The 25,538-nt window shown below is 46.0% G+C and overlaps 1 protein-coding gene across 1 annotated transcript in view; it reads left to right on the top strand.

Annotated features, from left to right (window-relative positions):
• Positions 1–25,538, top strand: part of EYS (EGF-like photoreceptor maintenance factor) — a 1,897,540-nt gene that overhangs the window by 159,405 nt on the left and 1,712,597 nt on the right. Inside the window, exons 8-9 of the mRNA XM_090034512.1 lie at positions 12,109–12,213; positions 23,084–23,223. Of these exons, the coding sequence (XP_089890638.1) occupies positions 12,109–12,213; positions 23,084–23,223 (245 nt within the window). The remainder of the gene's footprint in view (positions 1–12,108; positions 12,214–23,083; positions 23,224–25,538) is intronic.

Raw genomic sequence — 25,538 nt, 5'->3', positions numbered from 1 at the left:
TTTACCTGTGCAATCTGCACGTTTCATTCTTACCTCCTAACAATAAACAACTTTTCCTCAATATTGGATTCTTTCAAAGAAATAATTCCATAACTTTGAATGTAGAAAATTGAATTTAAATAGGAAATACAAAAAGACTGATGATAAAGAGGACAGGAACAGAAAGAGAATGTTAAGTAGAAAAATTATGTGTTGGCACAGAGTTTACACACTTTTGAATTAGAGCCATAATTATGGGGTGAAAAACAGCAAAACCTTCTAAGTTATCTAAGAGAAGTTGTGCTTTTACCCTCCTCTTTCCCATTATCAGTAAGCTGTAGGAAGTTTGACAATGAGTAATTTTGGCTCATTTCTGAATGAGACTTAATAAAATGTACTAAATATTGCAACATAAGAATCACTGTAATAGATCAGACCTGAGAACTGTTTTTCCATCCAGTCTCTTGGAGTGACCAGTACTCTAGATACTTAACAAAAAGTGGGGGAAAATAAAACAAAACTTCATAATAAGCAGAGATGGAGTATGTTCCCAGTATTATATTACCTCCTTAATTTAATTATCAATTATTTGCTTAAATGCTGCTCTATAGGATTCATATACTTTCCATAATTCTTCCAATGTTAATTATGCTTTGAATATTGTTTTAATATATGTAAATAGCTAGTTCCTTTTTTAATCTTGGTAAATTTGTTGCTATAATCTGTATCTGTCTTATTCTTTCCATTTTCTCCCATCTTTTCACAGTCTTGGCCTAGTGCCATTTTTTATAAAACTGTGAATAGGTGACTCCTTGTGGTTTATTTATTTAAAAGTATTTTATGTTGCTTGGTTTATTAGTGGCACCAGACACTACAATGGGTCACCTAATTGTGTAACTGATATAGCAGAAAACTGTTTAACCACTTATTATTCCCCCAGTTTTATTACTTCTTCTGACTTCTTCTGTTCCCCTTTGTTCACTGTACTTGTTAAACTTATTCCTGATGGAGGAATAACTCCCCTAGTTGCATACAAAAAACCTGTTTAAGTTCTGTAAGCATTTCAGTTCTCAATTATTCAGCCTTCACTCCACTACGAAGTGATAATTAGGCATTAAAAGCTAAGTGGATTACTGTGGAGATCTCTCCTGACATGCATTTAACACTTAATCAGATCTTAATACCATAAATTATGCATTTCGCAGCAGTTCAGATCCTAATAAATTTTATAATAGTTTGGAGTTGCTAGTTTGTCTTGACCTCAGTGTGGTAGTAAAAAGTTGTAAAGTTTGCTTAAAGGAATCAGCCATTTAAGGATTCCAGATCTGTACCAAAAAGCAATTCTTTAAGCACGTTTGATTGTACTAATATTTATTCATAAAGTTAACCAGGAACAGAAAATATTCTGAATTTCCCCCTTATGAATATCCATGTAGAACCTTCTCAAAGAATTTATTATAGGAGTATGAGGACAGCTAGTATTAACGATGACTTGCTTTTTGTGTGATTAATTATAAATGGAAAGAGTAAAAACTTCTATTAGAAGAAAACCTAACACATCAATTTCCTGGGTCATATTAAATTAGTTTTTCAATGGAAATACCTATGTAGTGCATACCATTAACTCTCTGCCCCCCAGTATAGCCACTGTTAATAATTCTGGTACTACAACCCAGCACAGCACACATTCCCCATGATAGAAAACATTTATTATCATAGAAAATTGGGGTTGGAAGGTACCTCAGGAGTTCATCTAGCCCAACTCCCTGCTCAGGGGTGGACCATCCCCAGCTAGATCATTCCAGCCATGGCTTTGTCAAGCCTGGCCTTAAAAACCTCCAAGGATGGATTCTGGATCTGCTCGGAGAAGGTGTGGTTAGATTGCTACTCACTGGGTGCATTTATATGCGCACATTACTGTGCAGTACACTAATTTGCTGTGGTGTAAAGCGTCACAGCCAACACAACGAATGCTATTAGACCACAGCAAATTAATTTTTGCTGCTGTAAGATAGTACTGTCAGGGAAAGTAGTATCTTATGGAGGTGAAAATAACTGTGCCTAGACACAGGTGTAAATGCTGATTTAGGCATACATGGCACACAGTCAACCCAGGCAGCAGGGAACCAGACCCCTGCCTGCCACCTAGCCACAGGACTCCAGCCAGCTTTTCATGTCCCAGCCAGCCCCAATTATTCTGTCCTAGCTTAAACTGCTGCAGTCCTGGGTGTAGTATCTGCATGTATGCCCTGGACCACAACAGTTTGAGCATCTAGATGTGCCATTAAGGTACCATGATAAATTCTGGCACAAACTGTGCTAGAGCTTATAATGGTACCTTAATGACACATCTAGATGTACCCACTTTTGTAAAAAGAAAGTGAGTATATAATGATTTTTATACATTCAAACTGTCCACATTTTAATCAAGGTACTGTAATAATAATGATTAATGGGTATAAAAGAGATAGTTTATTATAAATTGTGTGAGACTGGGTGCATCTACATGTTCATTAATGTACTATAGTTACTACACATTAAGTTTAGTACTTAGATAAGTACTATATCTATGCACAGTAACTTGCGCTACTGAGCAGTGGTGCTGGTGCTTGCATTTCTTTGGACACTAACTGCAGTAGCCTAATGTTATTGTGTGGTAGTGTATTAGTCCATTTTTTGCTCAGCACACTACTGTGCAGTATTATTAGGCTACTCTGCAGTTAGTGTCTAGTGTAGATACACCCTGTGTGTATAACTATAATCTTGTAGCTATTTCCTATGTGATTTGATTTCCACACATTATAATACTATATAGTGCACAGGGAGACATTTTAGCACTTTAATTATTTGGGTAATATAGTAGCAAATGTATGGTAAGAGTCAGAAGGACAGAAGTAATATAAAAGGCCCTTGTTGCGTGCTGGCAGATCCTCACTATTTGAAATGCAGCTTTCACAGGCACAAGTATCTGCTTGTTAAAAGCAAATAGTTCATCCAGCAAATCACAGAATCAGGACTGTAATTCTTCCCCACTCTTACAGAACCTATAAAACCTAAAACCCCAGGCTGTGCTTCGACAGTTCATCAGAGTTCAGCAAACTACTTCAGGACTTAAACATGTGCTTATCAGTAAGCTGAACACAAATGGACACTTAAATAATCTGTTTAAAAAGAGACTTGGAGATTTTTTCCCCCTAGCTTTCACAGATTGTTAGCTTCTCTTCTCAGTGTGCTTGGTAATAATAATCTAGTCAAAAAGAGAATTGGCCAGAAAATACAAAATAAATTTCCAAAACACTGCTATTTTTAATGGTGTATTAAAATATTTTGGTAATCATTGAAATTGAACAAATTTTCATTTTTTTCACTTCTTTTACAGCACACCTTCACAAAAAAATGCATTACAGACTGATATCTCTATCCCACAGTATGTCCATTTTATTAATCTTTTGCATTTTTCTTGTTTTTCATTTTTTCATTTTACTACTCTGATCCTCTTTCCCCTGCCAAACTTCAACACTTAAGAAGCTATAGAGTGGCAATTTGCTTTATTTTTCCTGTTGCTTATCTGTAACTTTTCCAAAATGGAACTAGACAGAGGAGGGGATAAAAGAATACCCCACAATAACCTGGATAACATTTATAGCATAGCATCAAGTATTAAAAAAAAGAATAAATAAGGAAAAAGGAAATTAAGAATTTTGCAATAAAAATTCTGAAATTTTGTTTACATAAAAAACTAAAGCAACCTTGAAGAGTCAAAATCTTTTCAGGAAAAGTCATTATTTTATTTCAAAAAGCATAAAATGTTATGAACTCTGGTCACTGGCCCTTGAATAAATCAGGCATTCTGAATGTTCAATGTAGATTCCTTTACAGTAGACAGTAATGACACATACTATAGCATAGTCAATGCATTTTTCAGAGCATTGGGTTCCCCTCATGGATAGATGATATAAAAATATCATCATTTTAGTTTTGGAATTTGTTCAGTTTTTCACCTGAACGCAGATGTGTTTGGGTTCACTACGTATCTTTCTGATTAACTATCTCATTTTTTAAAAGTATATAACTACCTTCTGTACAGAGTAAGCCTTTAAGGAAATAAAATAAATCTGTCTGTTTCTAGCAAGATAGCCAAGTATAGCTCCTATATGTTTCCTCTCATTCAGCCATTTATTTTTTCCCCGGTCCCTTTATATCAGCCTTGCAATTTGCCATAAACATTTACTAGCCCAGGTACAAAAATGTACTTGTCTATATTTGAAGAAAGAAAGAAAAACTATTATTTTACTCATCCATAAAAATGAAATTACTCCCTGTGGCCAGAGTGAATACATTTTCCCACTCAAGTGCATATGTTAAGGAGTCCTAATCAAGAAGTATTGGTTAGAACATTTTCAATGGAAAATTGGGTATTTGACTATGTAATTTTACAGTATGTTTCTACTTCCATAGAAAATTACAACTTATTTATACAAAGCTGAAAATCAAACCTTTGGTTTATGGTTGTATAATTAAGTTTTTAATTTTAAATAAACATGAAAAAATAGAATATTTCAATATTATTTCAAGGAAAAACTTTATCATTCTGCTTGCTATCCTTGATTCTGAAGAGACAGAAGTATAGCATAATGATTAGGAGCAAAGTGGGTACCATATTTTCTTGCATAAAGCATGCCCCAGAATATAATACACCCCTTTTTTTTGAAAAGCAAAATAAATAAAAAAGATTTGTCCAGAGTTATGGCTGCATAGAGCAGGAACACAGCCTAATATTCAGTTGACTCCATCTCCCTCTCCTGCTTAACAAATTATAATCTAGCTGCCATTGAAGACTAGCCTCCATGGGTAGATCTGTGATTTTAAAAGGAGTTTAAAAGTCTTTAAGGCTGTAAAATAGAAGTAAAGAGACCAGGAGAAGCTCAGAGACATCAAAACTGAATACAGGTTAGCTTGACTAGTAGAGTAGTGAGACTATTAAAAAGCAGAGATGATTATTAACACCTTTGAAATGAAGAATAATTAGCAATTAAGAACATTAAATCCCTCAAAGCACCCTGTTCAAATTTCCTGATGACACGAAGAAGTGGGGGGAAGTGGGCATGCTAGAAGGGAAGAATAGGCTGCAATCAGACCTAGACAGGTTACAGGGGTGGGCGGATGAGAATAGGATGGGATTCAACACCAACAAGTGCAAAGTGATGCACCTGGGGAGGAACAACTGGCACCATACCTACAGGTTGGGGAACTCCCTTCTTGTCAGTACAGAGGCAGAAAAGGATCTTGGAGTCATCATTGACTCCAAGATGAACATGGGCCAGCAGTGTGGGGATGCAATGAGGAAGGCCAACCGTACCTTGTCATGCATCCACAGATGCATCTCGAGCAGGTCCAAGGAGGTGATACTCCCCCTCTGTGGCACTGGTCAGGCCACAGCTGGAGTACTGCATCCAGTTCTGAGTGCCACACTTCAGGAGGTATGTGGACAACATGGAGAGGGTCCAGAGGAGGGCCACTCACATGATCAGGGGGCAGCAGTGCAGGCCTTATGAGGAGAGGCTACGGGACCTGAACCTGTTCAGCCTCCACAAGAGAAGGCTGAAGGGGATCTAGCGGCCTGTTACAAACTAGTGAGAGGGGACCAACAGGCACTGGGGAAGTCCCTGTTCCCCCAAGCATTGCCATGAGTGACCAGGAATAACGGTCACAAGCTGGCAGAGGGTAGATTTAGGGTAGCTATCAGGAGGCGCTACTTTACAGTCAGGGCGGCTAGGATCTGGAACCTACTTCCAAGAGAAGTGGTGCAGGCTCCTACCCTGCGGGTGTTTAAGAGGAGGTTAGATGAACACCTTGCCAGGGTCGTTTGACCCCAGTAATCTTTCCTGCCATGGCAGGGGATCGGACTAGATGATCTACTCAGGTCCCTTCCGACCCTAGAAACTATGAAACTGTGAAACTGCCTGAACAGTAATGCAAGAGCCACTGCACTGTGGAGCAGGGATCGAAGCAGAGTGATTTATCTCAAGGAGAAAATCATCTTCCCTGCTTAATACATGCATCCCAACTAGGGGGGCGGGCTGATGGGGAAAATGGTGAGCATTATATGTGAGAAAATGCAGTGGTATGCATCCTAAGAGAAATACTGGAATTTGCAGAAAAAAATTGCAGTGCGATAGATTTTTTCAATATTTTAATATGTTTTCCTTTCATTATGGTTCAATAAATACCTTATAGAAAATAAACTTTAACATTCCTGTAACAGTGAGTTACAATTTATATTTGCATTATGACAAATTCCATGACAGGAAACACAGGAGATAGTTTTGCTGTTGATCAGACCCTGGAACCAATGCTAATGGTGTACTCATGTCTAAGTATTTTTAACATGATAACTTTTAAGTGCACCTATTATTTAATGGTGATTTAAATAAATCAATTCAGCTGAATAAACATATAAGCAACTCACAAAATAGCATTAATGGGTAGCTCAGAGGATTGCAAATTCTTCTTGTTGTTTTGTGTTAAATGGATCTTAACACAAAAATCACAGAGTCACAAAAATATGGCTTGCAAATAGAAAATCTAGGATATGGATGTGTATCCTCCTAGGATGTGTACAGATGTTATATTTAGACTGATAGAATTGAGTTCAGTGTTGTAAAAAAGCTAGGTATGCAAGCTGGTGGGAAAAGGCCACAACAGTAGATGGTGCAGTAGGATGACAGTAGGATAGAGTGACCAGTAGCAACTCCCCAGGGACATAGAGAAAGCATGGATGCTGGTATTGCTCCACAGGTATGCAAAGGAACTGAGAGCACAGGTGGAGCTGGGATAGATCCAGACTCACAGTCATTGAAATGCAGGAATTGGACCTCAGTGGTGTGCCCCGCCACATCACAGTTTCCCCAGGATGAGCACCTCATCCCCAGAGGACCTCAGCTGTGTCTGGGGGAACTAGCATGCCTGGAGACACAATTTCCCATGGCAGAGCCAAGGGTGTTCTGATCCCTCGACTCCAACAGCTCCTTAGAGCAGTGGTTCACAAACTTTTTTGTACCAGGGCCCATTTGTAAATATTGATGGCTTGTCTGCACCCAATGCCCCTCACTCCCAACCCACTACCCCCTGCCCTCAGCCACCAGCCTCCAGCCCCCAGCCCTGCAGAGTGTGGGGTAGGGAGTGAGTGTGTGGGGGCATGTGGGGACTCAAGAAATCCCTTGCAGGCTGTAACTCTGACAGCCTTCAAGGGCAAACGCATGATTTCCCACATTTTCTCTTTTAAAGGAGAATCCAGTTTTAGTTCATTGATCCATTTTTAAAGTTTGTTTGAGACCCTTTCATACATTCTTGCAAATCAGTTTTTGGGTTGCGACCCACAGGTTGAAAAATGCTGCCTTAGAGGGACTGCCACTATTTCAGAGACCATCCGCCAGTCCTTCTGGTCCCAGCACAGGGATCCAAAGAGAGATCACTCCCGTTCTCAGTGCCAGTGTGGAGGCCTGAAACCAAGTGCACAGACCTGCTCCTGGTATACCAGCATGGGTACTGGCCACTATTGGAAAAGTAGGAGTCCTGTAAAAAAAAAAAAACAAGCACAGTTGGCTGGTGTTGGAGTAAGGATTTTTCCCAGGCCAAGGTACCAGATTGGTTTGCAGAAGGCACTTGACTGGTCTAGTCCTGATTGAACTGCAGTATATGACTGAAGCAGCTTCAAGTTTCACAGCAGAAGTCATCACTTCATGGAAAACTCCCCTCCTGCATTCCCTGGGCAAACACATACCAACCCATCCTTTCCCACACCCCACTGAGCACTTTACCAGTGGCATGGACTATATGGAACTCATGGCATGTTGGGAGTAGGGGAGTCAAGCCCAGGACGGAACAAATCCTTTTCCATTGCCCTTCACCTGTAAGCATCAGAACCAAGCATTGCTACTGAAGGCAATAGATAGCAGGGCTGTACTCAGGGAGTCTTACGTGGGTGGAAAATTTGCTCATCTGGGTCCATAAAAGATGAGTTCTGTGTTAATAATCACCACAATACTCAAAGAATTCTAGGGTGTCAAGTTTTGTGTCAGAACCAGAGACGGCACTTGAGCTTGATTTTCACATTAAGAGGTATCACCAGACATATACTGCCATATTATCAAAGCATGTTACCCTTCCAGAAATCACACATCTTTTGTGGAACCATCTGTAATGGTAGTAGAGGACAGATAGAGAGGGACCCCATGGCCAGTAGTCTTCCCTGAGAACCACACTTCTACAGCACATCACATAGGGTCAGTGTACCATGCCTTCTCTACCTAGGCCTCACATAAGGCTTCCCACTTGTCCTTGAATAAGTTGTTCAGGACAAAGGCAGTGGAACCGAAATGTGGGAAGTACTCTGGCTGTGTTGAGGTGTAGATTCAAATACCTCCAGCACTCCTTGGGGTGATGGAAGGAACATTTGACCATCATCCAACATCTGTTTAAGTTGTAGTTGAAGTGTTCTTTCTTATGGCCCAGATTCTGAGTAGGGATTCATGAGCAAAGGGAGGAGAGGGTAGGCCAGGTCCATGATCATAATGGGTGGGATGATGATTGTACTGACCTAAATGCTAGGAGTCCCAGGAGGGTAGTAACTATCATCTATCATCTGGGGGAAGGTGGAGTTGCAGAAGACCCTGGTATCATGGCCACTGCCCACCTATCCAGAAAACCTATGAATGAAGCAACCATAGTAGCTGATGATGCTTTGCAGCATGATAGAGAAGAAGCCCTTGTGGTTGATGAACTCCAAAGTGCTTTAGGGTACGTAGAGGATGGGAATGGGAAAGTATCTATGTGTCAACAGATCAATAGCCCCCATGTATTTGCGGAAGCCCACCTGGTTTAACCCAGTGATGACCTCCTGTGGGTTTATGAGATGGATGAAGGGTTAGCCATCACATTCTGGATGACCCTCCACACCTAGACAGCCACTATGGCTGTGGATTTCCTCGTATTACCCTGGTTGGCAATGGAGCAGAGGCAGCTGGGAGTGGCTGAACTTCTAAAAGGCAATGGTGTGCTTCTTCAGAGCCATGAGTGCATTTATGCTAATAGTTTCATAGTTTCATAGTTTGTAGGGTCGGAAGGGACCTGAGCAGATCATCTAGTCTGACCCCCTGCCATGGCAGGAAAGAGTACTGGGATCAAATGACCCCAGCTAAATGTTCATCTAACCTCCTCTTAAACACCCCCAGGGTAGGAGCCTGCACCACTTCTCTTGGAAGCTGGTTCCAGACCCTAGCCGCCCTGAACGTGAAGTAGCGCTTTCTGATATCTAACCTAAACCTACCCTCTGCCAGCTTGTGACCGTTATTCCTGGTCACTCCTGGCGGTGCTCAGGGAAACAGTGACTTCCCCAATGCCTGCTGATCCCCCCTGACTAGTTTATAACGGGCCACAAGATCCCCCCTCAGCCTTCTCTTTTGGAGGCTGAACAGGTTCAGGTCCCACAGCCTGTCCTCATAGGGCCTGCCCTGTTGTCCCCGATCATACGAGTGGCCCTCCTCTGGACCCTCTCCATCCTGTCGACATCCCTCTTGAAGTGCGGTGCCCAGAACTGGACGCAGTACTCCAGCTGCGGCCTGACCAATGCTGCATAGAGGGGAAGGATCACTTCCTTGGACCTGCTCGAGATGCATCTCTGGATGCATGCCAAGGTGCGGTTGGCCTTCCTAACTGCCTCTCCACACTGCTGGCCCATGTTCATCTTGGAGTCAATGATCACTCCCAGATCCCTTTCCACCTCCATGCTGACAAGAGGGGAGTTACCCAACCTGTAGGTATGGTGCCGGTTGTTCCTCCCGCGGTGCATCACCTTGCAGTTGTCTGTGTTGAAACCCATCCTATTCTCATCCGCCCACCCCTGTAACCTGTCTAGGTCAGATTGTAGCTTGTTGCATCCTTCCAATGTTCCCACGTCCCCCCACATCTTAGTGTCATCAGCAAATTTGAACAGGGTGCTTTTTACCCCCTTGTCCAAATCACTGATGAAGATGTTGAACAGTGCGGGCCCGAGGACAGAGCCCTGCAGAACCCCACTGCCCACATCCTTCCAGGCTGAGAAGGACCTATCCACTACCACCCTCTGGGTGCGGCCCTCCAGCCAGTTAGCGACCCATTTGACTGTGTGGGTGTCTACACCACAGCCCCGCAATTTCTTAATGAGAACGGGGTGAGAGACAGTGTCAAAAGCCTTCTGGATGTCCAGGAAGACTATATCTACTGCTACCCCTGCATTGAATGATCTAGTGATCTGATCGTAAACGGCCACCAGGTTGGTCTGACAGGACCTGCCACTGATGAACCTGTGTTGGTTGCCCCTAAGCATGCAGTCTCCTGCTGGCCCCTCCTGGATGTGTGCCAGCATAATTTCCTCAAACAGCTTGCCTAGGATCGAGGTAAGACTAACCGGCCTATAGTTTCCCGGGTCTTCCTTCCTGCCTTTTTTGAAGATGGGGACCATGTTGGCCCTCTTCCAGTCCTCCGGTACCTCACCAGAGCACCACGAGTGCTCGTAAAGTTGTGCCAGGGGACTTGCAATGACCTCGGCCAGTTCCTTTAGAACTCTAGGGTGGAGATCATCCGGGCCGGCTGACTTGAATACATCCAACCCCTCCAGAAGCTCCCTAACTAAATCCTCCCTAACCCATGGCCCAGGTGTGCCTCCCCCGGGGCCCGAGGGGGGCCCATCAGGGAGGTAGCTGTTTTGTTCCCTACTTAGGAAGACGGAGGCAAAGAAATCGTTAAACATGTTAGCTTTGCCATCTGGTGTGACGACCACGTTACCCATGTCATCCTGCAAGGGCCCCACATTACCCGGGACCTTCTTTTTACCCCCTACGTCTTTAAAAGAAGACTTCTTATTGTCCTTAACCTGGGAAGCTAGTCCCAGTTCCATCTCTGCCTTGGCTTTCCTAACTGCCCCCCTACATCCCCGACCAACTACAGAATAGCCCTCCCTGGTGATGACCCCTTCTTTCCACTGGGTATAAGCCTCCTTTTTAGCAAGGAGACCTTCCTGGATTCTTTTGGAGAGCCACAGAGGCTTGTGTGCTCTCCTGCTCCCTTTGATCCTCATTGGAATTACCTTCCTTTGGGCTTGGAGGATCGTCTCCACTCCTTGGACACCTGGCTCCCCACCCCCTCAGGACCTCAGCGCTTCTCCAACTATCCTCCTTAGCTTGTTGAAGTCTGCCCTCCTAAAATCCAGGGGCGCTGTCTTACTGCATGCCTTTGCCACCTTGCGCTGGATGGTGAATTCCAGCAGGCGATGATCGCTGTCACCCAGGTGGTCAAGCACTCGCAGCCCCCTCACCAGGTTGTCGCTTGTGGCCAGCACTAGGTCCAACAAGACATCCCCCCTGGTGGGGCTGTGCACCTCCTGGGTTAGATGGAGGTCCTGCACTCTGGCCAAGAACCTACGTGAGTGTTCAGACCTGGCTGACTGCTCTTCCCATGACTACTACATCCCTAGCCTTCACTACCTCTGTGAGCTGACCCAAGAATTCCTGGTCAAGCTCTTCTCCCTGGTTGGGAGGTCTGTAGTAGACTCCCACCATTAAGTCTCTTTCACCTCGACTGCCTGTACTCTAACCCAAAGCACTTCAGAGTGCCCCTCCCCTGGCTCCTTGCTTATTAACGAGGATGTGTATTCCTCCTTAATATAGAGCACCACGCCCCCACCCCTCTTTCCTATCCTGTCCCTCCTGTACAGCCTATAGCCCTGCATGCTCAGCTGTACTCAGCAGTCTCTGTCAGCCTTGGGAGCCCACAGAGGTATGTGCCAAGGACCCTCCTGTCCTGCTCCTTCTCCCTTCCCCACAGACCATCATCTGTGCAGGCTGCCTTTGCGGTTTCTCTGAATTCCACATGGTTTCATGGTGGTCTATCTGTAGAGGCTTTGGCTGTTCAAACTAAACCATATATCTTTGACCATTAAAAGCAGGATTCCTTAGTGTCATCCAGTATTCCACAGGGTTTAAAGGTTTTCTTATGTAAATAGTAGGTCCCAGTTTTAACCTTGATTTATTTAAAATATCATTTTCATTTCTAACTCTGAGAAGGGAATAATGTTTTTGAATTTTTATCCAGGAGAATTCTGTGAGATGGAAATTGATGCATGTGGATCAAATCCATGTAAAAATGAAGGAACCTGTGTTGATTTGATAAGCCATTATGCGTGCACCTGCCCAATGGGTAAGTCATTCTAGATACATTGTACCTCATAACTAGCAGACAACTTTTAATGTCTTCAAACATTCTTTTATTATATTTCCCTGAATCCAAGAAAAGTTCAAATTTAAGACAACAATCAATAACTAAATGAATATTTATAAATGTGTTATCATTTTTCATAGTTTCATAGTTAGTAGGGTCAGAAGAGACCTGAGCATATCATCAAGTCCAACCCCCTGCCACGGCAGGAAAGAGTACTGGGGTCAAATGACTCCAGCAAGGTGCTTGTCTACCGTTGTCTTAAAGACCCCCAAGGGAGGAGCCAGCAGCACTTTGCTTGGAAGTTGGTTCGAGATCCTAGCTGCCCTGACACTGAAGTAGCGCCTCCTGAGGTCTAATCTGAATTTACCCTCTGCCAGCTTGTGATCGTTATTTCTAGACACTCCTGGGAGTGCTCGGGGGAACAGTGACTGCTGATTCCCCCTGACTAGTTTATAACAGGCCACAAGATCCCCCCTCAGCCTTCTCTTTTGGAGGCTGAACAGGTTCAGGTCCCATAGCCTCTATTCATAGGGCCTGCCCTGCTGCCCCGATCATGCAAGTGGCCTTCCTCTGGATCCTCTCCATGTTGTCTAAATCCCTCTTGAAGTGTGGCACCCAGAAATGGATGCAGTACTCTTGCTGTGGCCTGACCAGTGCTGCACAGAGGGAGAGTATCACCTCTTTGGACCTGCTTAAGATGCATCTGTGAATACATGACAAGGTGCGGTTGGCCTTCCTGACTGCATCCCCACACTGCCAGCCCATATACATCTTGGCATCAATGATGACACCAAGAACCTTTTCTGCCTCTGCACTGACAAGAAGGGAGTTCCCCAACCTGTAGGTATGCTGCCAGTTGTTCCTCCCCAGGTACATCACCTTATACTTGTCAGTGTTGAATCCCATCCTATTCTTGTCCACCCACCCCTGTAACCTGTCTAGGTCTGATTATAGCCTATTCCTTCCCTCTGGCATGCCCACATCCCCCCACATCTTAGTGTCATCAGCAAATTTGAACAGGGTGTTTTTTACCCCCTCGTCCAAGTCACTGATGAAGATGTTGAACAGTGCAGGCTTCAGGACCAAGCCCTGTGGAAGCCCACTGCCCACGTCCTTTCAGGTTGAAAATGACCCATACAGTACCACTCTCTGGGTGCGGCCCTCCAGCCAGTTGGCGACTCATTCGACTGTGTAGGTGTCAACACCACAGTCCCCCAATTTTAATGGGAATGAGGTGAGAGACCGTGTTGAAGGCCTTCCTAAAGTGCAGAAAGACTATGTCCACTGCTACCCCTGCATCTAAGGATTTGGTGACCTGGTTGTAGAAGGCCACTAGGTTGGTTTGACAGGACCTGCCTCTAATAAACCCGTGTTGGTTGTTCCTAAGTATAATCTCCCCTGCTGCCCCTAGTGGACATGTGCCAGGATAATTCTCTCAAAAAGCTTACCCAGGATCAGTGTAAGACTAACTGGCCTATAGTTTCCCAGGTCCTCCTTCCTCCCTTTTTTGAAGATGGGAACTACATTGGCCCTCTTCCAGGCCTTCTGGCATCACACCAGAGCACCATGAATGCTCGTAGAGCCGTGCCAGGGGTTCCACAATGACCTCAGCTAATTCCCTCAGCACTCTGGGGTGGAAATCATCCGGACCAGCCAATTTAAATGTATCCAGTCCCTCCAGAAATTCCATGACTAGATCCTCACTGACCCTTGGCCTATGTTCATCTCCCCTGGGGTGTGAGCGGGGCCCAGTGGGAGGACTGATCCGGTCCCTGCTTAGGAAAATGGATGCAAAGAAGTCATTAAATAGCTTAGCTTTGTCATCTGGTATGATGACCAGATTTACTAGCGTGTCTTGCAGGGGCCCCACGTTATCTGGTACCTTCTTTTTGCCCCCTATGTATTTAAAAAAGGACTTCTTGTCCTTGATCCGGGTAGCTAGTCCCACTTCCATCTACACTTTGGCCTTCCTAGCTGCTCTCCTGCATCCCCAAGCAACCACAGTATAGTCTTCCCTGGTGATGCCCCTCCCTTCCATTGGGTGTGTGCCTCCCTTTTAGCTAGGAGACAGTCTCGATTGCTTTTGGTGAGCCATGGGGGCTTTTGCACCCTCACACTCCCTTTGATCCATGTTGGGATTACTTCCCTTTGGGCTTGGAGGATCATCTCCTTAAGGAGTGACCAATCTTCTTGGACACCTGACTCCTCTCCCCTCTGGGACCTCAGTGCCTCCCCAACTATTCTCCTTAGCTCACTGAAGTCTGCCTTTCTGAAATCTAGGGCTGCTGCCTTGCTGCAGGCCTTTGCCACTTTGCACTGGATAGTGAATTCCAGCAGGCAATGATCACTGTCAATTAGGTGGTCAAGCACTCGCAGCCCCCTCACCAGGTTGTCGCTTGTAGCCATCACCAGGTCCAACAAGGCATCTTCCCTGGTGGGGTTGTGTACCTCCTGGGTTAGATGGAGGTCCTGCATTTGGGCTAGGAACCTATGTGAGCAGTCAGACCTGGCTGACTGCTCTTCCTAGCAGATGTCTGGAAAGTTCAGCTCACCCATGATGACCATGTCCTTTGACCTGACTTAAGAATTCCTGGTCTAGCTCTTCCCCTTGGTTGGGTGGTCTGTAGTAAACCCCCATCATTAAGTCTCTTTCCCCTCAACTACCTTGTATTCTAACCCAGAGCACTTCAGTGTACCCCTCCTCTGACTCTGTGCTACTTGATGAGGATGTGTATTCCTCCTTAATGTAGAGCACCACACCCCTGCCTTTCCCCCCTCTCCTTTCTCTCCTGTACAGCCCATAGCCCTTGATATTCACTGCCCAGTCATGCGTTGCGTCCCACCACATTTCTGTGAACCCCACTATGTCTGGATTGGTGTCAGCTAGCAGGAGGGTAAGTTCCTCCTGCTTCTTTCCCATACTACGAGCATCTGTGTAGAGGCATTTGAGGCCTCCTGAGGATGTGTGCACTTACCCCCTAATCTCAGCATTCCCCTGGCCCCTGTTGGTTACTTGGCTATATGTTCAGCTTATCAGTCTAGGCTGGGCTATACTTGTGGGTACTGCTTAGTTTAGCCGTCCAAGGCTTTTCATGTAGGGAATCTATTTATTGGTCATCTTAAATTTATTCTCACCACTATTGCTGTAGTGGGGAAAGCAGTGGAAGGAGGGCAAGGGACCAGACCTCAGCCCTTGCTTCTCAACCCTTTCTCTCTCTGCTTGCTACCCTGCCCCTTGCCTCTATGAGTCTGTACCCATCCCAGTATCACATACCCTCTACCACTTGCCTCCTGGCTCTCCTGCCATTTCACGCTGCTGCCTGTCCCCTGCCCTCTGCAAGTTTTTCCCTTTATGCTTATGTCAGTCCTCCTATGAATTGTACCCCTGCAAGTTTCCCCCATGCCTGTCTCCCCTGCATTTCCCTAACCAACCTGCTACTGCTCCCTGCCATGTGCTATCTCCCCCCAAACCCCTTGCCTCTTCATGCCTGTGCCTGACTCGCTGCTGCTTGTCCCCACACTGCTGCCTGCATTCATAGATTTCATAGACATCAGGGCTGGAAGGGACCTCGGGAGATCATCGAGTCCAGCCCCCTGCCCAAAGGGCAGGAAGTCAGCTGGGGTCATAAGATCCCAGCAAGATAAGCATCCAATTTACTCTTGAAGGTGTTCAATGTAGGTTCAATGGCAGGCTGTTCCAGACCCTGGGGGCTCGGACAGTAAAGAAATACTTCCTTATGTCCAGCCTGAAACGGTCTTACAGGAATTCATGACCATTCAACCTAGTCATCCCTTGGGGCACTCTGGTGAACAAACGTTCCCCCAGATCCTGGTGGTCACCCCTGATAAACTTATAGATGGCCATCAGATCACCCCTGAGCCTGTGCTTTTCCAGGCTAAAGAGTCCCATGGCTCTCAGCCTGTCATCGTAAGATCTGTTTTCCTGACCTCTGATCATGCGCATGGCTCTCCTCTGGACTCTCTCCAGCTTCTCCACATCCTTTTTGAATTGTGGAGCCCAAAACTGGATGCAGTACTCCAGCTGCGGCCTCACCAAGGATGAGTACAAGGGGAGAATTACGTCCCGGAATTTGCTTGAGAAGCATCTATGGATGCAAGCCAGCGTTTTGGTCGCTTTACTAGCCGCAGCATCACATTGCAGGCTCATGTTCATCTTGTGGTCAATGATGACCCCCAAGACTCTTTCTTCTCTAGTGCTATCCAACATAGCACTGCCGAGCCTATAAGGATGCTGCAGGTTTTTCCTCCCAAGGTGGAGAACCTTGCATTTTTCGGTGTTAAACACCATCAGGTTCTTGTCTGCCCATTTGCTGAGCTTGTCCAGGTCAGCCTGGATCACCTGCCTACCTTCTGGCATGGATGCTTTGCCCCAAAGTTTGGTGTCATCAGCCAACTTGGCCAGTCCACTCCTGACTCCAATGTCCACATCATTAATGAAGATGTTGAACAGTATGGGTCCAAGGACAGAGCCTTGAGGGACCCCACTGATCACAGGGCACCACGATGAGTGACTGCCATCAATTACAACCCTCTGGGTCCGGCCACGAAGCCAATTTCCCAGCCAGCGGATCGTGGTGGAGCCAAGGCCACAACTGGCCAGTTTGGCCAAGAGGTGATCATGGGATACCAGATCAAAAGCTTTTTTGAAGTCAAGATATATGACATCAATCTCTTCTCCCTTGTCCAGGTGATAGGTCACCTGTTCGTAGAAGGAAATGAGATTGGTCAAACAAGAGCTACCCGCAACAAACCCGTGCTGGCTATCCCTTAGGATGTTAGCCTGGGCCAGGCCATCAAGGATGGCCTCCTTAATAAACTTTTCTAAGATCTTCCCCAGGATAGAAGTCAGGCTAATGGGCCTGTAGTTAGTCGGATCCACTCTCCTCCCTTTCTTGAAGATTAGCACCACATTGACCTTCTTCCAGTCTTCGGGCACTACACCAGAGCACCAGGAGTTTTCAAAGAGCCGTGCCAGGGGCTAGCTATGACGCTCGCCAGCTCCTTGAGTACCCTGGGATGCAGATTGTCAGGGCCAGCTGACTTGAAGGTATCCAGCTTCTCAAGGTGTTCCTTCACGAGGTCAGCATTTATGGAGGGTAGGGGATCCCCATCACCCGGATCTCCCTGTCCCATAGCAGGCATGGGCGTCCCATGGGACTGATGAAAGATTTACACAAAGTACCTATTTAATAGGTTGGCTTTTTCCTGGGCGTCAGTTGTCAGTTGCCCCATCTGGTTTAGCAGGGGTCCAACGTTGCCCTTGCTTTTCCTCCGGCTCCCCATGTATCTGAAAAAGGACTTTTTGTTGTCCTTGATGCTTGAAGCTAGCTGGAGTTCAGTTGCAGCCTTGGCTTTCCTGGTTTGCTCCCTGCAGGACTGGACCAGTGCAGAATAATCCTCCTTGGAAGTGAATCCTGTCCTCCATCCTTTGTAGGCTTTCCTTTTTAGCCGTACGAGGTCTGCTAGGTCCCTGGAGAGCCAGGAGGGCTGCTGTGCCTTCTTGCTGCCTTTCCTCTGTGTTGGAATAGATTTAGCTTGTGCATTGAGGATCGCTTCCTTGAGAAGCAACCACTCTTCTTGAACTCTCATTTCCCTGCGGTCATGGTCCCTAAGGGACTGACCGGCAAGCCTCTTGAGCTTGTCAAAGTTGGCTTTTCTGAAGTCAAGGACTTCTGTGTTGCTGAGTGACTTGCCAGGTTTATGGCAGATGGTGAAGGTGATCAGCTCGTGGTCGCTGTCACCCAGCTTCCCATCGATCACTAGGTCGCTGATTAGGTCATCCCCCGTAGCCAGTACCAGGTCGAGCAGCGCTTTGCTTCTCATTGGCCCATAGACTTCTTGAGTCAGGTAGAGGTCATCCACGCAGGACAGGAAGCTTTGCGACCGCTCAGATTTTGCTGAGTGATCTTCCCACAAGATGTCCGGGTAATTGAAGTCACCCATGACAACCAATGTCCTGGAGCAAGCGGCCTCAGTCAGTTCCCCAGCGAACTCCTGGTCGAGCGCAGGACTTTGAGTGGGAGGTTTGTAGTAGACTCCCACCATTGTGTCCCCTGTGCTGTATTCCCCACGATTTTTTACCCAGAGGGTCTCTAGTTGTCCATGCCGGTCGCCAACATCAGCTTGCAGGGACATGTAGCTTTCCTTCACATAGAGACCTATACCCCTGCCCCTTTTGTGAACATGATCCCTCCTGTACAGGGTATAGCCCTCTATACCCGTGGTCCAGTCATGGGTGGAGTCTCACCAGGTCTTCGTTATCCCAATGACGTCATTCCTTGCAACCTGTCCCTCTAACCCCTGTTCCTCCCACTACCTGCTCCCCTCAGTCTTTGGGGAAACTCTGGCTCTAGCTCAAGGACAGTCAGTGGCAGCAGCCTTGGCCCCACCCCATCCTAGCCAGGAAGAACCAGTAGAAGTTGCTACAGGCTGGGCCAGATTGGGGTCAGAGAGGCCAGAGCTAAAAGTAAGTGGCAGGGGGAACTGCTGGCATGGGAAATGTGACCTACATACCTTGTTTCAAGCAGACCCAAACCTTCAGACTGATCATGACCTCTCCATTTGATAATAGGCAAATTTTATTGATACACATTTCTAGCAGATAATAATGCAAACAATTCTATATCTACCAGTCACAGAGTCAAGGTACGTCTGGTCAGTATGTGAGCTTCACTCTGAGAGTCTCTCTCAGATGTCAGATAACAGCATCTTGGAGACTGAAAGCCAAGGCCTACCTCCCAGTGATGTGGGTAAAATGGGCTGTTGGTATTCCTTTTGTCCATGGTGACCTTGGGTTCCCCTCTCAGGGATCCTTTGCTGCTCTGAAATCCCTCCTTTTGTATTCTTTTCCTCCCCTGATATCTTTTCATCTCCATGTATCATTGATTGGTCTCTCTGTGGTTGTCATAGTTTCATAGTTCAGATTATGTTCTGTCCTGTCAGCATTTTCCATTGTTTCACAAACCCATCATGTGCACATAGTCTAACTTGGACTTTTACTGGTTTCTCCTAATTTGCTCCATCTACCAAAACAGGAAATTCCAAAGGCTCTGCTACTGGGCATTGTGACCTGGCCAAGAAAGCGGTGTCCCTTATCGCATGTTAAGGAACTGTGTGGTACATGTCTTCAATTTCCAGCCTGTGTGTCTGCTTGCCACTTACCTGTTTCAGACATAGTGGGCCTTATAGAAGCCTATATGCCTGAGTGGTTCATGTCTGCCATGCCAAGGTACTGGCGGGCTGCCCAATACACCATGGCAATAATGCCTGGGGCCACCAGATTCCCCACTGGCCCACCTGGCTTGGCTCACATTGCATAAGCCGCCAACCACCAAGAAGACTGGTGACGTACAGTGGTGGTTCCTGCATGGCATCCTAGCCACTGGCACCCACTTTGACCCAGCTGCCTCAATGGCCTTCCCCTTCTGCCCCAGGGGGTTGAAGAGAACAACTTTCACACTTTCCTTGACTGTCCCTGCCTGCAGTTACTCTTTGTTGCCCTTGAGGCACTGCTGTGGGTGCTGGGCAGGAGCCTCTTAGAGACCACCTACATATCATGGGGGACCTGTACTTCCCGGACATCTGCTGGGAAGAACAGTCAGCCAGGTCTGAACACTCACATAGGTTCTTGGCCAACGTGCAGGACCTCCATCTAACCCAGGAGGTGCACAGCCCCACCAGGGGAGACGCCTTGTTGGACCTAGTGCTGGCCACGGGTGATGACCTGGTGAGGGGGCTGTGGGTGCTCAACCACCTGGGCGACAGTGTTCATCGCCTGCTGGAATTCATCATCCAGCACAGGTGGCAAAGGCATGCAGTAAGGCAGCGGCCCTAGATTTTAGGAGGGCAAACTTCAACGAGCTAAGGAGGACAGTTGGAGAAGCGCTGAGGTCCTGGAGGGGAGGGGAGCCAGGTGTCCAAGGATAGTGGTCACTCCTTAAGGAGACGATCCTCCAAGCCCAAAGGAAAGTAATCCCAATGAGGATCAAAGGGAGCAGGAGAGCACACAAGCCTCCATGGCTCACCAAAAGCATCTGGGAATGTCTCCTTGCTAAAAAGGAGGCTTACGCCCAATGGAAAAAAGGGGTCATCACCAGGGAGGACTATTCTGTAGTTGGTCGGGGATGTAGGGGGGTAGTTAGGAAGGCAAAGGCAGAGATGGAACTGGGACTAGCTTCCCAGATTAAGAACAATAAGAAGTCCTTTTTGAAATACATAGGGGGTAAAAAGAAGGTCCCGGGTAATGTGGGGCCCTTGTAGGACGCGTTGGAAAATTTGGTCATCACACCAGATGGCAAAGCTAACATGTTTAACAATTTCTTTGCCTCCGTCTTCCTAAGTAGGGACCAGAACAGCCACCTCCCTGCTGGGCCCCCCTCGGACCCCAGGGGAAGCACACCTGGGCCACGGGTTAGGGAGGATTTAGTTAGGGAGCTTCTGGAGGGGTTGGATGTATTCAAGTCATCCAGTCCAGATGATCTCCACACTAGAGTTCTAAAGGAACTGGCCAAGGTCATTGCAAGTCCCCTGGCACGGCTTTACAAGCACTCATGGTGCTCTGGTGAGGTACCGGAGGACTGGAAGAGGGCCAACGTGGTCCCCATCTTCAAAAAAGGCAGGAAGGAGGACCCAGAAAACTATAGGCCGGTCAGTCTTACCTCGATCCTAGGCAAGCTGTTTGAGGAAATTATGCTGGCACACATCCAGGAGGGGCCAGCAGGGGACTGCATGCTTAGGGGCAAATATCCTGGGTTCATCAGTGGCAGGTCCTGTCAGACCAACCTGGTGGCCTTTTAGGATCAGATCACCAGATCATTAGATGCAGGGGTAGCAGTGAATATAGTCTTCCTGGACGTCCAGAAGGCTTTTGACACTGTCTCTCACCCCGTTCTCATTAAGAAACTGCGGGGCTGTGGTGTAGACACCCACACAGTCAAATGGGTCACTAACTGGCTGGAGGGCCGCACCCAGAGGGTGGTAGTGGATGGGTCCTTCTCAACCTGGAAGGATGTGGGCAGTGGGGTTCTGCAGGGCTCTGTCCTCGGGCCCGCACTGTTCAACATCTTCATCAGCGATTTGGACGAGGGGGTAAAAAGTACCCTGTTCAAATTTGATGATGATGCTAAGATGTCGGGGGACTTGGGCACACTGGAAGGATGCAACAGGCTACAATCAGACCTAGACAGGTTACAAGGGTGGGTGGATGAGAATAGGATGGGTTTCAACACAGGCAAGTGCAAGGTGATGCACCTTGGGAGGAACAACCAGCACCAAACCTACAGGTTAGGGAACTCCCCTCTTGTCAGCATGGAGGCGGAAAAGGATCTGGGGGTCATCATTGACTCCAAGATGAACACAGGCCGGCAGTGTAGGGAGGCAGTTAGGAAGGCCAATCGCACCTTGTCATGCATCCACAGATGCATCTGAAGCAGGTCCAAAGAGGTGATCCTCCCCGTCTATACGGCACTGGTCAGGCCACAGCTGGAGTACTGCATCCATTTTTGGGTGCCACACTTCAAGAGGGATGTTGACAGCATGGAGAGGGTCCAGAGGAGGGCCACTCGTATGATCGGGGGCAGCAGGGCAGGCCCTATGAGGAGAGGCTAAGGGACCCGAACCTGTTCAGCCTCCAGAAGAGAAGGCTGAGGGGGGATCTTGTGGCCTGTTATAAACTAGTCAGGGGGGATCAGCAGGCATTGGGGGAGTCACTGTTCCCCCGAGCACCACCAGGAGTGACCAGGAATAACGGTCACAAGCTGGCAGAGGGTAGGTTTAGGTTAGATATCAGGAGGTGCTAATTCACGGTCAGGGCAGCTAGGGTCTGGAACCAGCTTCCAAGAGAAGTGGTGCAGACTTCTACCCTGGGGGTGTTTAAGAGGAGGTTGGATGCACATCTTGCTGGGGTCGTTTGACCCCAGTATTCTTTCCTGCCATGGCAGGGGGTCGGACTAGATGATCTTCTCAGGTCCCTTCCGACCCTAGAAACTATGGAACTATGAAACTATGTGCTCCTACCCATGAAGAGTGTCATCTGCCTGGCCAACTTTCTCCTGGGTCAGGGCAAGATGGCCATCCTCAAAAGCTGCTGCAACCACCTTGTTGGGACCATCTCAGATGAAGCTCTGCAGCTTTTTGGCCTCCTGGTGTAGGCATGTCTCTTGCTGCAGTTCAAGCACGCTATGCTCCAGCAGGCAGGACCCGCCTTTGAGGCACACTGAGTCCTTGAGGGAGCACCATGCCACGTGGAAGACAGCTGTCTTCAATATGCACTCTGATGTCATGACCGGTCTAGGTGATCGGGAAGGCTTCATGTCAGACCATGACTCCCATCTCATGCCACGCCCTAGGCCCTCACCAGGCTGCCTTTTGCTTTTTTCTTTGTGTGGAAAGTTAAAAGTGTTGCCATGTGCATGGTTGGATAGAGCGGGTAGGAATCATTTGTTTATAGAGGGTTTCGTCTATAGGACTGTGTGGCCAGTGTCCCAAACATATAACAGCATTTTAGGCATGATGTGTAATACAGTCAAGATGTCCGTCATGGTGTGATATTATGAATGTAATGACATGGTGCTCTTGGTTTGATGGTAATTTATTTGTCTTTGCTTTGTATATTGTACCTGGACCCTGGAGGGGCCAACTTTTTGTACCCTGAACCCCTGAATAAAGTAGTTAAAAATCAAAGTCCTTCTTCCTTCCTTCCTTTTGAAAAGATACTCCTGTTTTGCTTTATTTCAAATGTTTTCAGGAAACATTATATAACAATATAGGTAAAAAGTCAATATATGTGAAAGAACTGTGATTAGATATTGGTTTTCTCTTTGTGGTTTAGGGCATGAAGGTGAAAACTGTGAACTGGATATTGATGCCTGCTTGTATTACAATATAAGTTGCTCTTCAGGAACACTGTGTGTGGACAGACCTCATGGACTTAATTATACATGCTTACTGCCATGTATTGAAAATACAGAGGTAAGATTAAAAAACATTTTCACCCTTGATTTATGAATGTAAAAGAGAATAAAACAAAATAAAAGTATAGTAATGCCATTTGACAATGCAGAAAAACAAAGGAATTCTCACTGTAATTACTTGTAATCACCTACAGTATGCAGTATTGAATTAAACCTGGTTTTACATAGTGCCTTTCACACTCAGGCTTTCAAAATACTTTATGAAGCAATGAGTTAGATAATGGTAATGAAATAACGGTTTAGGCAGATATAGCATCCATTTATACCCTCTGAAATAGCTTCCAAAGAGCCCTAGATATTAGAACCTACTTTTACAATGACAAAAAGATTTAGAGCTAATAAATGACTAATGTACCTAAAGTGTAAGTCAAGTAGAATTTAAATTCCTGGGTCCAAAGCTTTGATTTGTAAAAGCAGTGCTCAGTAGCTGCCAAGCCGGGCAGATGTCTACATGCCATAGACACCTTGCTTTTCACTTCCTCAGACACCTAGAGTTGTATCAAGGACAGCACTGGATCAATTCAAGTTGCACAGTTGCACAAGGCCCTAAGTAGGTCAGAGTTCCATTGCAAGTTTGACATGGTTTTATGGTAACAAGTAGGAGCCCTGAGCTGAACACTACATTGAGCCCCCAATAGGGTATACTCTGCCATTTCTGTGAATGTCCAGAACTTCCACAGTCAGGACCATTCAGCACCTGCTTCATGCTAAGCGTCATTGAAACCTAGAAAATAAGTCTCAGATCTTATTCCACCTCTAGATGTCTAAGCCCAAAAGACTGCTAATCCCACAAACATGTCTTACGTGAGGAGAGTCATCCAGTCCTACTTAGCTGTCTTGTTCTCTCAATAAGTACAAAGAGGTAGTTGGCCATGGTAGTCTGAAGTTGGGGTCGGGTGACGCTTTATAGTCTAATTGATTCAGAGAAGCATGAGCTTTCATAGATTAGTCTGCCTTGTCAAGTGCTATGAATGGATTTGATAGATACAAATGTTCCAAAAGCTAGTCCAGGTAATGGGATAAGAATCCAGAGTCTCTGTTGAAACCATACCTAACACAATACAGTCTATACATTATTTCTTGATCACAGTTTTCCAGGCAAATTGGTTTTATTTATTTATTATTTAAGAAAAGCAACTGGAATGTGGAAGGAGGTTAAAGAGGACTTTGTGTTCAATCATTCTTTCATGTAGGAATTTCTCTGTCTTTTCAGAGCAGAGGGTCATTGTAAATAGATGATAGCATGCCTGATATTGGTAGAGAAGCAGGTAAATGAAGCTCAGATATTATATCCATGTTGTTTGGCCAAGTGATAATGTGGTCTCTTTTGGTGTGGGGAGCAGCTGGCATTAGAGTCTGTAGCAAAGCCTGGTGGCTTGGTGAGAATAGGAGTTATATAATTTATTGTTAGAGAATTGTTATTTGAGGTTGGTGCTGCCTGTAATCCAGGACAGGGTTGTCTCCCAAGGCTTGTGTTAAATATGGTCTCAAAAGAGTCTGTATTTTTATCTCATTACCTTCACTAGCTTTTATGACTACTATGTCCCTCAATAGGGACTGGGGTGGTGCAGGTGCTAAGGTGCACAGTTGATAGCCCACAGGTCACAAGCCCATGGCCATAGCAGATGAGCTTGTGGTGTGGCCATGTCAGAATCCAATAATTCTGTGAAATTTGCTAAATACCCTGTCACAAGGACACAAGAAGCAAGGAAGGATGTCCCTCAATGTGTTAACTGCTTTATTTATCCATTTTGATCTTTTCAACCCACCTTCATATCTCTCAGAAGTATCCCCTCTTCTTGTCCCTTTTACCCCATACTTTGTATTTATTTGACTTTATTATTTTGTATTTCTTACCCTTGCTCTCTGAAAGTTTTTTGATAGTATATGACAAATAGGCTGTCACCTATAAGATACTCATGAGTTTCTGACCAAGCTAGTCTATAAGATTGCACTGCCCTTCCTTCTACCTTTTTTCTCAGTGGAAACCTAGAGAAATTGTGGACTGGGATGGTTTACAGAAGTAGTTAGCCATGTTAATCTGATGTCTGGTGGAAGGCAGAGTAGAAATGTAGCTTATAAACTAACTAAATATACTTCCAAAGAATGTAAACATTGAGCAGAGAGATACCTACAGGCAAACAGTAGGAAATAATAGGTACAGCTATGTGTCTAAACTCCCATGTCTGGGGATGCAAGAGGAAGTTGTTTAATATTGGGTTCAACTTGTTCAGAAAGGAATGATCTACCTAATTGACAGCTGCATTGACTTCAGGAAAAGCAGCAGAAAACTTTAATTACACTCTGTCCAAT

Source organism: Crocodylus siamensis, chromosome 1 (genome assembly GCF_052110815.1).
Source record: "Crocodylus siamensis isolate JL-2025a chromosome 1, ASM5211081v1, whole genome shotgun sequence".
Lineage (NCBI taxonomy): Eukaryota > Metazoa > Chordata > Crocodylia > Crocodylidae > Crocodylus > Crocodylus siamensis.
This window is presented reverse-complemented; position numbering and strand designations above follow the sequence as displayed.